General features: G+C 37.9%; 3 protein-coding genes across 6 annotated transcripts in view; 1 reads left to right on the top strand and 2 right to left on the bottom strand.

The window, feature by feature from the left end:
- The window catches only part of LOC105336617 (glycerophosphocholine phosphodiesterase GPCPD1), a 30,404-nt gene extending 29,159 nt beyond the window's left edge, over window positions 1-1,245 (bottom strand). For 3 of the 4 annotated variants that reach the window (XM_066074423.1, XM_066074427.1, XM_066074428.1), the window contains exon 1: window positions 1,110-1,245. The gene's annotated coding sequence lies outside the window, so the exon portion shown is untranslated. Of the gene's footprint in view, window positions 1-954; window positions 1,027-1,109 lie in introns of those variants that run through there. The other variant, XM_066074424.1, reaches the window with a different exon arrangement.
- Window positions 1,246-2,708: 1,463 nt separating this feature from the next.
- On the top strand, window positions 2,709-5,203 carry LOC109619787 (uncharacterized). Its single transcript, XM_020070768.3, has 2 exons — window positions 2,709-3,358; window positions 3,622-5,203. The coding sequence occupies exon 2, from the start codon at window positions 3,713-3,715 to the stop codon at window positions 5,201-5,203; it is 1,491 nt and encodes a 496-aa protein (XP_019926327.3). The 5' UTR covers window positions 2,709-3,358; window positions 3,622-3,712.
- A 7,234-nt stretch (window positions 5,204-12,437) lies between these two features.
- On the bottom strand, window positions 12,438-15,227 carry LOC136272602 (dual specificity protein kinase splA-like). The gene has a single exon (XM_066074356.1). The coding sequence runs from the start codon at window positions 15,225-15,227 to the stop codon at window positions 12,438-12,440; it is 2,790 nt and encodes a 929-aa protein (XP_065930428.1).
- Between the last annotated feature and the right edge of the window lie 1,185 nt (window positions 15,228-16,412).

Raw genomic sequence — 16,412 nt, 5'->3', positions numbered from 1 at the left:
TATATACCGGTATATCATTCTCATCTGACACTACAGAAATCTAGAGCAAGCATTTTGTTCATTTCGTCCAAACTAAAAATGTTGTTAAATTGAGTAATCTTCACCATTCTGCTAAATTATAGACAATTCTACTTAATTTCTGTCTCCATACAGCACATTTTTGGGATTCACCTTCCTTATTTTGACAGTATTAGTAAGTCTATCATATGACACTTCATGTACATGTATATTTGTAATTTGTGACATGATTATGACAGTCCCCTGACATACACCTTTGCTAATACATGTTACAAATGCTTGAGGACTGGACTAAACCTCCCTCTTCTTTGAGATAATGAAAATTTTTTTTAAAAATCGATTCTGATAATCATGATATGTAACAGTTTGGGACCAAACGCCCAAATGGGATATAATAGCCCATTCGGGGTATAAAAGCCCAAATGGGATATAAATTTAAATTGCAAAAAATAAAAATTCTTGATTTTGAAATTTTTGATTTAAATCCGCTTCAATATATTTCAAATGCAACAACTTTTTGAATGCACTTTAAATTTATATCCCATTTGGGCTGTTATACCCTGAATGGGCTATTATATCCCATTTGGGCGATTGGTCTCAACCTGTGTATTGTGTATAAATGTTACCTTCTGAACCCAAAAATCTCAATAGTGAAATAATTCTAACAATGAAACAAAATCAAGTACATTTTTTCATGCTGATCCTTCACAAGTTGATAATTGATACTGTACAAGGATCAGACCGGTTATTTTGGTAGCTGTTCATATTTTGTTGTTTTATATTGTATGTGGTTCCCACGGACACATAATGATACAACAAGGACGACAACTCGGGTTACTGTATACACGGTAGTATTTTGTACAGCTAGCTCAATATCTCACAAAAAACAACAGAATTAAACGGAAAGAAAATGATCCTGTTTGTCAACCTAGCTACCTGCTGCCAAGCTTCCGACAAAACTCCCTTCCTTTACTCTGGCTTTTGTGGTGACCACCAACCTCATCATAATGCTCAATGTATATAACTAATCTAACATTATATCTATCATCTATTCTCATCCATAAAAAAACAGTTATATATGTATCTATTACCTTGAATAATATTTCATCAAGTCCTAATTATTTGGCTAAAATCACTAAAATTTGTATCCATTTAATGATTTATCAATCAAGGTGACAACACCATTTATTAGAGTTGGCTCCCTTTCTGCAATAAATCGGAGTCCGGATAAAATTGAAAAAAAAATACTGTATGCGTTTGGAGGGTGCCCCCTTCCCCAATTATTATTTTGCAACCAAAATTGTCCTGACAACTCCAATTATCGGACTGTGTTAAAAATTATCGGGAGAGGTAGACACGTAGCATCGTTTTTGAAAGTGGTGGTGGAAGTTGGGGGGGGGGGGGGGGGAGGGGGTCAAAATCTAGACAATCTGAATGCCAAAAAAAAAAAAAAAATCAAATAAAAAAGAAAAAAATATTCGTACCATTCTTCAAAACCCCTATATCCGTGGGGATGGAGAGAAAGGGGTGCAGTATCTAAATATTTGAAGTCTCCCTATAATTTTTACACTCATAGTTCTCAAAATTAGCAATGGGAGCACTTCGTTCACATTTTTTTCCTTTAATTTATTTGTTGGCTGGTCAAGATTCCCCCTCCCCCACACACACACCCTCACCCTATACACACACCCAGTTTAAAAAAAAATAATACGAGGCTGCGTAAAACCTAACCCTAACTTGATATAGACATTAATCATTAATTAATTAAAAGAGAAAAAAGGAGTGATAATTCTTATTTTTTCAAATACCATTTCATATAAAGTAACCTGTCATGTCTTAGAATTTCATCGTTGGCTTCTCAGCCATGGGTCTTTGAAATCAACAAGACTTGCCTGGCTTTTGAGCTAAGGCTACGTAGTATGTGTATATCTCACTTGAAACCAGCGTTATTCTTAACTTGTTATGATGCAAGAAATGGATAGCTACGTCCTACCGAAAGTCCAAGGTCTACGTCCTACTGAAAGTCCAAGGTCTACGTCCTACCGAAAGTCCAAGGTCTACGTCCTACCGAAAGTCCAAGGTCTTGTTAAAATGGTCATAGTTGTCATTAGATTGTTTTCTTAAATCATTGATACATGTACATTCCTACCTTAAAAAGAAAATTATAGTTTACAGTATTTAGATTTAAAATATGACCAGACAGTTGTACATAAACCTTATAGTTTACGAATGTGAATTATATATAATGGCGATAAACTTTGATTGACGTATGTAAATCTCGAAAAACTATTCCTTTCATATATAGAATAACAGTTACTGGTGTTGTTTACATAGTAAGTATTTGGATTATGACAGCTCGTAGTTGTATAGTTTTCAAGTGAAGTCAATTATTGAATATAATATGAGGCCGTTTAAAAGAGGGCGGGCCTAAACTTTGTAAACTATGAAAATTTGATGCATAGGATATACCCCCATCACCATTATAGGTATATTTATATATCTTGCATGGCATTATATGAAATTTAATATTTAAGTTAAATGAAATGGAGACCGTTTTGCACATAATGTTCTCACTGTCGTGTGAAATACAAAATTCACAACACGACATTACCATCCCCCCCCCCAAAAAAAAAAAATGATAAAAAACTATAAAACACCGACATTTTACATTGCCATGCTGTGTATCATTTTACAAACTATCGACATGTACAACTATACACACCAGTTGGGCAGAAAGCTATAATGGATCTATAAGATTAAAAATACATGTATATGTCAGATGATAATTCGTTTCGCTATCTTCGTGAAATGTCGAAAACTGTTAATTGGTAAGATCCATACACTAGTAACAGGGTTCTGTTGACAGCATGAGGGGAATAGGATACTCGAGGGTTGGTCGCTTGATCAATCCCTTAAAACCTATGAAATACAGGATATACCGGTTTTGGTATAATATACATTTACTTGTTATATCTGATAAATATTTTTCATTAATTGCATGCACAATATTTTTTAATACAAACAAAATCATATAAGGATTTTCTATCATGGCCTATTGACACCGTCCTGAGAAATTTACTTTTGTGAAATCTTGATCGATTTTGAGCGATCTGTTCAGATCTTCATTCACAGCGGTGACTCAGCCTGCGTTTCATGTACGATGGAGGACGAATCAGAACATCTGTTGGATCGCCAAGGAAACTCTATTCTCCCCCAAACAATGCGCCCCGTCCACTGGACACAAGAAGTCAGAAAATCGTCGATTTCTGCCCCAGCGTCACAGCTCAAAATAAACAGCGCACTATATATTACATATCTTCGGATATTAACTTTTTTCTGGGTATGTATAGCAGGTTAATTTTTTGTTCTTTTTTGAAAATAAAATTTTACCTTCTGAGAAGTTTATATTCTGCATTAATAAAGAATTATTATAGATATACTAGAATTTCAAGTTAATCTATGAATGCTCCAGGCAAGCACATAGACACAAGGTACGTGTATTTTCTATTTATCGCACGTCAGTCGACAAGGTGTACTCGCAATTAAGTGTCACGTATACGTGTATATATTAAAAATTTACAACATTCTCATATATATTTACAGCCATATACCTGACCAAATGACACAGGGGATCAGAATAGAAGAGACAGAATGATCTCTCTGGGCAGAAATAGCCGGCAATGCTTCCGGTAACATGACTTCGATCACCGCACAGAACGGGACGACGACGCCATTCTACATCCGGCCAGACAACTCGCTTCCGGTCCAAACCCGGGACACCTACCTCTTGATCGCCACCTTCGTCTCCGTCCTCATCATCATGGGAATCGTCATCGCCTTCATTAACCGGAAGTGTCGTAATTCCTTGTCAAGGGCCAGGTTTCGTCTGCTCCATCTACGTCACCATGACGCGCTGACGACGGGACGCAGGAGGAGACAACTCCGGTCTACAGAAGTCCCGGCCCCTCACGTTCACAGTCTGCATGACCCCAACAGTCCCGTGTACAGCAAGGAGGTCAATGTATCCGTGACGCCGCACCCACAACACAGACCCAGCCGTGGGGAGAGAGCGACCGGATCCTGGGACTCCGAGCACGAGTCCGGAAGCTGTGTTAGCTATGTGGATCCGGATTCTGGGATATCTGTTGTATCCAGTAAAACTGGAGGGTCGAACTGTTCCATGGCTGGCTATCGCTCAACGCGTGACAGGACACGGGAAATCCGGGAAACACCAGCAGGAGTGGTTCTTTCTCCCGATAATCAGCTGGTTAAAGTCCTGATGCCGGAGAAGTTGATCAAAGACCCCCGTCTCATTACGTCATCCGATGTAAATCGTCATGTCAACAGCGCTTCGGAACTTACAAAAAACAGAACGCGCGTTCGTAGCTTTGGACCACAGCACAAAATAACGAGAATGAACGTCTATAGTGAAAACACCCAGGGACCACGGATTATAGGAAGTGAACGATTGGGTGAGATTGACCAGCATTCATCCTTCGATGTGATCTCATTAGACAGCAGTGACATGTCTTTTGATGAGAATTGTAATAGGGTTCAGTGTAAGAATGTAAATCAAACGTTACATGATGACCAGTATTATTACGAATTTAACTCAAGTCAGGGACCAGCTACACAGCGAAATGCAAATCAAACAGATTCAGGGAACATTAAGACCCTGAAACACAACGTGAGTGTCCCCAAACGCATGTCGTCCACCTGTTACCCGCCCGGCGATGAACGGTCAGCGTCATGCAACTCCCCGCACCTCTCTGCCGTCACCCTTGGGGTGGGTGGGGCTCTGTACAGACAGCCAGAGACCAGGACGGGGGTGGGTGGGGCTCTGTACAGACAGCCAGAGACCAGGGCGGGGGTGGATGGTGATCTGTACAGACAGCCAGAGACCAGGGCGGGGGTGGGTGGTGATCTGTACAGACAGCCAGAGACCAGGGCGGGGGTGGGTGGGGCTCTGTACAGACAGCCAGAGACCAGGGCGGGGGTGGGTGGTGATCTGTACAGACAGCCAGAGACCAGGGCGGGGGTGGGTGGGGCTCTGTACAGACAGCCAGAGACCAGGGCGGGGCTCCACAGTCTGATCCCCTCCCTAGAGGATTTCGTTGACTTCCTACAGGAAAGACGACGAAAGCTGTCCTTCACAAACACAGAGAGACAAGATGATAGGTTTTGATACTATTGTCACTGATGCACGCCTACAAAGAACAAAGTGATCAACAGTGAAAAATGGCATTACTTTATACGTGTTTTAAAACCTGTTACTATGGGCGTTTCAATTTAAATCAGTTAAATATACCAAAACATGTACTCTAAAATTAATAAGTTGTACATCAGCCAGTAGTAGCCACTTTCTCTTAACCGAAAACAGTTAATTTTGATTTAAATGCATGTCATACACAGTGTTTGTCATAATAACGTATCACCTATACTGTTCAGGAAAATACAAATTAGTGTCGTTTAAAACAATCTCGAATTTCGTCACTTCCTGCAGAGATCTTTACAGTTATAGGGCATTTAATTTAATAGCCAAAGATTCGACTGATTAAAAACACTAATTTGGGAAGCGCATTTGCTATGGGCATTCATAGCTAAACGGTGTACCTTAACTTTTGAAACACCTCTCAAAAAGCTATGTTTCCATTGCAATACAGTTATGTGTTAATAGTTCAATACTATATGTTGAACTTTTGTTATCATCGCAATTTAAGTTATTGTTTTTAAAATGTACTACATGTATAATATTGACTCGTGTACGAAAATTTACTGAGTAATATTTGGTTAAGACATGTCTGGTAACATTTATATCATTCAGTTAGCAACGATTTCTGTGAAAGTCACCCGACAAGCATCATATACCGGTATATATATATTCACGGTGTTGATACTGTTGTTTGTACAGATAGTTTTGATGGCGAAGAGAAGGGTTCCGGTAAGGTGAAGCCCGAGGGGAGGGCGGAGAAAAGTATGTTATCATATTGCCCTTTCATCGCTGAAAGATATTCAGGGGAAAAAAATCATAAACTTAACTGATACCAGGAAACTTTTCTTTATTCAAACTGCTCAAAAATCAAGATATTGTTTCAAATCCTTATATCCGTGATTATTTGCACGCATGCATGTTAATACTGAAACTGCTCATTTATTCATTGATTTTCTATGTATGTCATAACTAACATGTTCCGTTGTTACCTTTATAAGCTGTCTTATACTGTTATCACTGTTATCGCAAAATGATTACATGCAAATAAAAAGACAGCTACAAGCTGTTTGTCAATTCATGGGTTTTTTTTCATTTAGTCATGCATGCACTTTAGCGATTTAGCGACCCACGTTGTTAAAATAAACTGAATCTCTCACTGTCCACTTTAATAAAATCCCGCACATCGTGAAAACCTACAGAAGCTTGACCCCATACATGTATACCCATCTCTCAACAAAGATGGAGCTTGTACATGTAGACTCATATCCGCATGCAGAGTGTCGATGAGATTCCTGACTGTTCAGTTTTATTAAATCCCTCACTGTTCAATGTCATTTGTTCCCCCACTGTGCAATGTCATAAGGTCTCCCACGGTTCAATGTCATTTGGTCCCTCACTGTTCAATGTCAATAAATCCGATCCGTCACTGTTCAATGTCCTTTAATATCTCGTTTTTCGTTTCATTAAACCCCTCACTGTTTAATGTCATTTGATCTCTTACTGTCCAATGTCATTAAATCCCTCACTGTTCAATGTCATTTGTTCCCCCACTATTCAATGTCATTACACCCCCACTGATCAATGTCATTGAATTCCTCACTGTTCAATGTCATTTGTTCCCCCACTGTGCAATGTCATAAGGTCTCCCACAGTTTAATGTCATTAGGTCCCTCACTGTTCAAAGTCAATAAATCCCTCACTGTTCAATGTCCTTTAACATCTCCTTTTTCGTTTCATTAAACATTTCACTGTTTAATGTCATTTAATCGCTCACTGTTCAATGTCAATAAATCCCTCACTGCTCAATGTCATTTAATCTCTCGTTATTAGTTTCATTAAATCCTTTACTTTTCAATGTCACTTAGTATGTCAATGTTCAATGTCAGTTGACCTTTCACTGTTCAATGTCATTGAATTCCTCACTGTTCAATGTCATTGAATCCCACTGTTCAATCTTACACTGTTTTATGTCATTGAATCCCTCACTGTCCAAAATCATCAGATCCCTAATTGTTCAATGTCATAAGATCCCCCACTGATCAATGTCTTTAAACATCTCATTGTTCAATGTCATTAGATCCCTCGCTGTTCTATGTCATTAGATCCCTCGCTGTTCAATGTCATTAAATCCCTCACTGTTCAATGTCATTAGATCCCTCACTGTTCAATGTCATTTGTTCCCCCACTGTTCAATGTCATTATATATACCCCTCGCTGTTCAATGTAATTAGATCCCTCGCTGTTCAATGTCATTAAATCCCTCACTGTTCAATGTCATTTGTTCCCCCAATGTTCAATGTCATTATATAGACCTCTCGCTGTTCAATGTCATTAGATCCCTCGCTGTTCAATGTCATTAAATCCCTCACTGTTCAATGTCATTTGTTCCCCCACTGTTCAATGTCATTATATAGACCCCTCACTGTTCAATGTCATTCGATCCCTCGCTGTTCAATGTCATTAGATCCCTCACTGTTCAATGTCATTAGGTCCCTCACTGATAAATGTCATTAGTTCCCTCACTGATAAATGTCATTAGATACCTTACCGTTCAATATCATTACAACCCTCACTGTTCAATGTCATTACATCCCCCATTGATCAATATCATTAGGTCCCTAATTAATCAATGTCATTGAATTCGTCACTGTTCAATGTCATTAGATCCCTCACTGTTCAATGTCATTTGTTCCTCCACTGTGCAATGTCATTACATAGACCCTCACTGTTCAATGTCATTAGATCCCTCGCTGTTCAATGTCATTAGATCCCTGATAATCCCTTGATATGTCATTTAATCCTACATTGTTTAATTTCATTAGACCTTTCACTGTTTTATGTCATTGATATATTAAATTAGCTTGGTCATAATAATACAAAGAGCCATTTACAGACACGTAGCATCGTTTTTGAAAGGGGGGGGGGGGCAGACTCATCCAAAAAATCTTGACAAGCAAAAAAAAAAGAAAAAAAAGGGGGAAATTAAAACTTTCCTAAAATCTTCAAAATCCTAATCCGGGGGGGGGGGGGGGGGGGGGGGGGGGGCTGGCGTAGTATATAACTTCAATTTCACTCCTCCTTTCCTTATTTTCATATCAATTTTTTACATACTCCCAAAAAAGTGGGAGCCTGATTTAACTTACCGTATATACTTGTAGCTGCTAATTCGCTTAATGACGATGATAACGTTCGCAATATTGAGAATTAAAGTCAATGTAATTCTAATCGTAAGCCACGGTAACTCATTTTATGGTAAAGATGAGAATTTATAACAATTCTGATAGAACTACCTTTTTCAACCTGTACCGGCATCACGAAAACGCATATGTAAATAGCAGAACGATTACAATGTACACATTTTAAAATTAGTAATATATAACACGCCCGCTGATTTTACAGTAAAAAAAATCAAAGTAGTGAAATTACTCAGATAACTGTATTTTGTACGATTATTTATTATTTGACCAATATTTGCAAAATTAGGCAATAAATGCGTATCCCACGAAGTTTCTTAGTATAGTTACTGTTTTCTAATATTTTAAAACTTTTACCGGCGATTTATGTTGAATATTTTATGAGAAGTAGCAATCAATTATTCAAGAAAAATCAAGTAAGGGCATGCCGATTGATCTAATTATTGGACAAATAATATGTCGGAGTAAATTAATTGTTGTCATCTACACAGGAATATTGACCTGACTGAAGTCAGAACCTCCTCGAATCGGGTAACCACAGTAACAGTAACCACGGTAACTTAATGATTTAACTACAATGAGTCAGCGACGGTCTCTATATGCTGTCATTAGATGTAATCATATGTTTGTCTATATGTCGTTCCTTCTGTTGTGTCGATAATTTAATATGTTTTACGGTGTGACCGTTGGGGCGAGCGCAGAAGGAACCACACATCTGTCATCATTGTTAAATGCAACCCGTGGACTTGCCCTAACCAAAAAACTTTGGCTTTGTCTCGAAAACTTTTACCACCGCAAGGAACCCGAAGTTATCCAATGGCCCCTTCCTAGTCTTATACACTTATACAAACTACCACTGAGCATTAATAAAATGTTAAACAGACTTACATTGTATTAAAATATTTTGATAAACACAACGCCGTTTTTTTATGTAGATACAATTATGTTTTATCTTTTCTTTACCTTTTAATAATGATCATTAAAATCAGTAAAAAATAAATTTTAATTTGTCTGTTATTTCTCATTTTGTTCCTTGTTGTAACCTGTGTTATAATTATTTTCCTCTGTGACATTAATTTTGTTTTAAATCTTTTTAATTTTTGTACGCTATATAAGCGACGCTGCGTTGTAGACATGTGCCCTCACCCCTTTCTTAGTGTGTGATATCCAATATTATTTGACCACATATGCAACTATATAACAAATACATGTACCGGTAGATATTTTAACAGTTTAATTCTTTTCTTTTATCTATTCATTACAAAATGACGTGGCTGCAGGTAGATCTAATAATGATTAGACTTTTCTTTCTTAATAATTTTTTGTCACCTACCTAACGTATGCATATATGATTGGATCAATATGACAATAAATTTAGCATGGAACTTGCATGTGTATTTACTAAGCAAAAAAAAAAAAGTCATCAAAACAAAACTAATCAGCCAAAAGTCACCGTTAACACTGATACTGAGTACTTCCCACATGATCCAGTACATATGCTTGATCCACCTCTAAATGTATCGCGGGAAATTAAAACCCGAAATCTTTGTGACGTCATAGTTAACATTCGTTTGCGCTCGACAGTTTTCGTAAATTGTCGGACAAATTCGGAGAAGGAAATGACGTCATATAAAGTTCAGGTTTTTTTTACGTAAGCTTATTTGTTTACTGTAATGTTTTTAGAAGGATTTTTTTATTGTTAAATGAAAATGATGTATGCGATGTAGAGGTAAGAATTTTCTATAGAAACACTTCCTGTTCCACGGTGTTGCTATGCACCGCAAAGGATCACTGGGATAGTAGAACGTTTTCACGCGGGTCCACAAAATTTTCTTTGAACATAGTCTCGTTCAACCAGACGCTCGGCTGTCTCCGTAAAACTCCGACGAGCAGAGATTGATTGAGGCGTAAGCAAGGTACCCGAGGAATACAGGCAAATCTTCTGTTTGCTGTTAGGCGTTCTGTTTATGACTCTTTTCTCTGTCTTACGAATTTGTAATGATTGTGAATTTTGATAAATACGAACTGAGAGTCTGTCTTGGGTTTTTTTGGTTTCTATAATTCTGTCAAGAAGTCTATAACAAGTTTTACACACGTAACTTCCATAATTTTCACAGCAATAAAATGAAGTACTGTATATTTCTGTTGTGTAGCCGAGAAACTACAAAACATATAGTACAAATATCTGGTGTCTTACCTGACAATATGCGGCAGACAACAGACAATGGTAAAAATATAAGGAAAAACAGGGTAACAGGTGTAGTGCGCTATACGGCAGGATCAGAACTGGAGCTCCAGTAGGTTGGACCAGGTAAGGTTGGGGTGGACCAGGGTCAGAGGTCATGCATAACAATACACATACAATAATACAATGCGTTTACACTACACTCCTCCCCGTTTTATAATAAAAAGATGAATGTACATAGACTACAGTAGGTAATCTCTTTTTTAAAAAGGTTGACAATACAAGATACTGAAAAATATGCTAAAATTTCTCTAAACAAGTTTTGGAGGAATTATTTAAGAAAACTACCATATGAAAATACAACGAGATTAAGTACAAATCCCACTTGAATTGGGCAGAACAATATCTAGCCCTAAATTTAGCAGGAACATTACAATGTGATGGCGCTGTGGACATCAGCGTCCTAAGGCACCTATTATCAAAGATATGAATTTTGAGTACTGGAGTTGGCTCATCGCATGCAGTCTCGTCAATTAAGTAAACGGGACGTATATTTCTAAATATCTTGAGGATGTGCTGGTGCTGAAGGTGATCCTCCCCTCCTTTCACAGTTAGGGTACAGACAATGCTGAGCAAGGTAAGGCCTCTATGTAATGGAGTGATCAGAGTCCACTAACAAACACTTGTACGGTATGTACAATTATATACCAACAAATTATTGTCTAAATGCAGCTTTATTCTGGTGAAGTGAAGGTAGGTATATACCAAGATAAACAATAACTAATGTGGGCCTATGTGGAAAAAGGCTCTGATCCATATGGTAAAATCTACAGCTGAGTTTAAGATGCAACATTCTTAGTCCGCCGTCTCATGATCTGCAGAACATTCTGCTCCGTCATGAACTTCGGAAAAGTCCTGTTGATCTAGCTGACCATTCTGTAACTTGGAAATGGTCTTCTGTTGCATTAGGTCAGATTCCGGAATTGTTTGTATGTATGTCTATACAAACCTTTGAGGATGTTGAAGCAGTAGCTGATGTTTCCTATATATACCGGTAGATTAACTAACTTAACAGTAACGGAGAGCTATCAAATATCAATTATTCAAAGCACAAAATAGATTAAATCTAATTATGACAATCACCCTTTCTTGAGTAACAAATTATTTCTTGTATAATAAATAACAAAACAAACTAGTTTTACATAAAAAGGAATGCTTCTTTCAACTACACACTGTATCAAAATATAAACAACCAAAAATATGAAAACATGGACGGGGAATGTTAACTTTAAAATGTTACATGACACATATTGACTAAGTATACTGTTATTGGTAATAATAAACTATAAATTTGACGTGACCCTGGTTTTGGAACTCCACTTCATCATCAAATGAAATATAAGGTACCTGAATAACATACCAATAATATGATAATTTAAGTATATTGAACTTCAGTAGTGCAAATGACGAACATATAACATTCTACTGACTTGTTCAGAACATGATGCATATCTTACATATTGAAACAAATGCATATTGTATCTGTACAGTTTTTTGTTTATACTAACCTACGAAAACTACTAGTAAATACTACATAACTAATAATTACAAGTTCTAATACGAAAACTGGCTTTGAAACAAATGTCTACTAAAATAGTGATAGTCAGATAGTATTTAAGTTACTTTTACAACTGTATAGCATTTAATTGTTGTTCATACTGGTTTGTCAATAACATAAATTTATCAGCAGCTGCAAATGTCTTGATACATGTAACATTCTGCTTAATGAATCATAATAAGTTATTAACAAATTTACAGTTATTTCTCACTAGCAGTCATATTTCAAATGATTCTGCTCAAGATCAATTGCCTCCATTCCCTTTGTGATGGTCTGCATGTCTATGACCAAAGAGTCGACATGATTCTTCAGGGTGGACAGCCGTTGATAGACCTCAACATAATGTCTCTTGACTGTCCGCAGCAAAGCGTCTTCTTCAGATGTATTAAACACCTCTGGCTGCTCTCTTCCATCAGTCAGTGCCCCAGCAAGATCTGACATTTCATGTTCATTCCAAACATCTCGCCTATCATCTTCACCACAATCATTGTGTATGTTACCACTTTTTGTGTTAGCGTGATCTGGGGATGATGGCAGGGTTGACAAGTGTTGCTTTGGAAGCATTGTTGCAGGTTGCTGCTCGATAGTGGTCAGTGTCATCTGCTGCTCTTGTGGACATTCTACAAACTGTTGGTGTGGTGAGAGCGACATGATTGGCTGATGTTGAGGTTGTGCCATGTATTGTTCAGGAGGCAACTGAAGTGCTAGGAGTGGCGCAAGTACACCTTGCAAATGTGGTTGTTGGCACTGCTGCAATAACATGAGTGTTTGCTTAGATCCATAGGGCTGTGTGATCCGTGCATGGTCAGAACAAACACTTGCTTTAGCTGTTAAAATGATATTGCCAGACACTGAAGAACCCTGGTCAGATACCTCAACAGTTAGCGGTTTTAAAGCGCCCACTGTCTGGACCGACTCAGAATTGTAGCAAGGCATCTGCATCTTTGAAATCTTCTCCACATTACCAGGAATAGATTCAGTACTAGCTGAAGCCATTAGTGGTACATAACCACCATGTAACTTTGCCGGATTAACTTGGTACTGAATGCTACCCGTAACTGTCAAACCTGCTCCAGGGGGAGGTACCGGTATTTCACTGCCATTTAACAGAGTCGGACTGACTTGATCCGTTAGGCCTGGGGTCAGATCCTGCATCAGAGCTGGTGCCACACATGTATTTTGGCATGGTACATTTTGCAGTATTTGACATGGTACATCTCGCATTTGAGTTTGTTGATGTACTTGACCAACATGGTATACACTTGGCCTGCTTTGCTGCATTGTGTAATGCTGTGGTGGAGAGATAATCTGATCAAGTTGTGTCTGAGAATTGTGTTGTTGCGGCTGTTGCATGTTGATTTGGGTCTGCAGTGTTTGAGTGTAAATCTTTTGTGTCTGCTGATTTAGCGTTGGCAATGTCGGAGCATGTACCTGTTGTGTGAGCTGATCTTGTGTTGTTATTTGTTGAGAGTTAACCTGCTGTGTAGGTTGAAATTGTGTTCTCAATGGTTGCATGTTAGCCTGTTGATTGTATTGTACAGTCTGCTGTTGTGTACATTGAAGAAACAGGCTGGGTGTTTGTGAAACTTGTTGTGGCTGCAGTTGTTGGAAACCTGGTGGTGGTTGAATATGATTTTGTGTCAGTACCTGTTGTTTAGTGCTGTTTAGCATAGCCTGATTTGGTGTACATGGCACATACTGGTTGGAAGTATTTGAGTTCTGTGTTGATTGAACTGGTGGGTACAATGTTTGTGACATAACCTTGAGATCAACACCTTGACCAGTACATGGAATGTAACCCGCTTGTGGTGTAGTGACTGTTACCAGGTTTGAGTTTGTACCTTGACCACTGAATGGTATGACACCGCCATGTGGTACAGGTGCAATGTTGGTAAGTGGTACAATGTTGACATTTGTACCATGATCACTAATTGGTACGTAACCACCCTGTGGTATGGATGCATTGTTTGTAGGTGGTACATTATTGACGTTTGTACCCTGACCACTAATCGGTAAGTAACCGCCCTGTGGTATAGGAGTACTGTTGGTATATGTACCTGGTACCATGTTGAGATTCGTACTATGACTACTCATCGGTATATAGATGCCCTGTGGTATTGGTACGCCGTTGGTAAATGGTACATTATTGACACTTGTATCTTGACCACTTATTGGTACGTAACCACCCTGTGGTATGGATGCATTGTTTGTAGGTGGTACAATATTGACATTGGTTTCCAGACCATTAAATGGTACATAACTACCCTGTTGTAGGCGTACATTGGTAGTAGATGGTACTATATTGACATTGGTTTCCAGACCATTAAATGGTACATAACTACCCTGTTGTATAGGTATATTGGTGGTAGATGGTACTATGTTGACAATAGTACCCTGACCATTGAATGGTATATTGCCGCTTTGTGGTATGGGTACACTGGTGGTTGGTAGTACTGATGCCTGAGAAACCGATGACTGGAAACTGCTTGCTGCATGGGAAGGAAATCCACTTAGACTTGATGTTGTTTGGTATGGCATCATTAACCCCTGAACACTTGGCGGTATGGAACCAGTCGAACCACCCTGTGCCTGGGAAAATGTACCAGTGTTACTTGTTCCAGTGGCCCTTGAAACGGTATATCCAGTTGGCATCATTCCATTGACATTTGACGGTAAATAACCTCCCTGTGTCATGGAAGAACTTCCAACTAACATATTTGTGTTATTTTCTGGTCCCATTGAAACACCTGACATTACCCCCCATGGCTTTAGAATAGCACTTTGTGGAGGGTATTGAGCTGAATATGGTGTTCCATATGGTGCAGGGATTCCACTGTAATGTTGGGTGAATCCTGGAGGGGCATTATGACCATGTAGCACTGTACCTGTCTGCAGGGAAAGTTGGCCTGTAGACACTGGACCTACTAATGGTTGCTGAAATGCACTCTGTGCACTCACCCCCTCACTAATATATCCAATGTTGATTGGATTATAATACATATTGTTGATCATATTGATGGTAGGTCAATGATTTGTCCATTATTGACTGCATAGTTGACTGCATGCTGGTGATCACAAGTAATCAGTTCTAACTTTAGTATTTTCAAAGCCTGAACTAATTTTGACAAATAAATGAAATATCTCTAACTCAAAAATTTGTTTTAAAACAGAGACTGAACAATAATAACCTAGTTCAGTGAAAAAACAATTTGAAAAATTTAGAAAAAAAACAAAAATTCTCTCTCTTTTTTTTAAACAATTTTCCCCCTAAAGTGTAATTTTAAAAAATCTGAAAAATTAACAAATATAACAGCCCAAACTACTTGAACTTATGATATGTTCAACTAATTTAATACAATTTAATTGTCAACAGATATGAAAAGACCTTATGATATTGTGAACTTATCAAATAATGCTGCCCACAACTGATATACTGCAACAGCAGCAAAAAAAGTTCAAGAAAATATTTCAAAATATTACTTCTCCTAATGAATAAAGTAAATGTTTATGTAAACAATAATAACCTTACTTAAAACTACTAACTAAAGCTTGAAAATATATTTTATAAACTACTAACTAGTCTAATGTAAACAAACACGTTTTCAGAAAAAGTGAAATCGAAAGTGAAAGTTACTTTCACTTTAAAACGTCACAGTCGATTTGGCGCTAAAAATGGCGACAGACAAGACGACCGAAACAGTAAACAAAATGTCAAAAATAAGAAAAACCTTTTCTAGGTAATAATAACTACAAGTATGACTTTCAAAGTTAGATAAACACTTGAGTGTGACAATATACTACATAAATACGAAAAATAATTGAAAAACTACGAAAATTTTATACTCTTGAACACGTGTTTACAATTCATGATTATCATGCATGAGAAACGGTCACCCACGTGTTTACAGAAACACGAGTGACAAAAATACAAGACGAATTATACTAAATTTCGCTCTAAGTACGCTTATGAAAACGCAAGTAAACTACAATACACAATAGAAAAAATAATGACAATATTGAGTTCCGATATGAAATTATCACGACGCCGCACGTGCTAACTGTCAGCACGCCGTGACAAAAAAACACTATGAAAACATGAAATTATCGGTCAAATTGCAGGAATAACGCACCTGACGCTTATAATAAACGCCCAATGCAAAATATAAAAAAATATAATGCTCAAAA

Source organism: Magallana gigas, chromosome 2 (assembly GCF_963853765.1).
Source record: "Magallana gigas chromosome 2, xbMagGiga1.1, whole genome shotgun sequence".
NCBI classification, from domain to species: Eukaryota; Metazoa; Mollusca; class Bivalvia; order Ostreida; family Ostreidae; genus Magallana; species Magallana gigas.
This window is presented reverse-complemented; position numbering and strand designations above follow the sequence as displayed.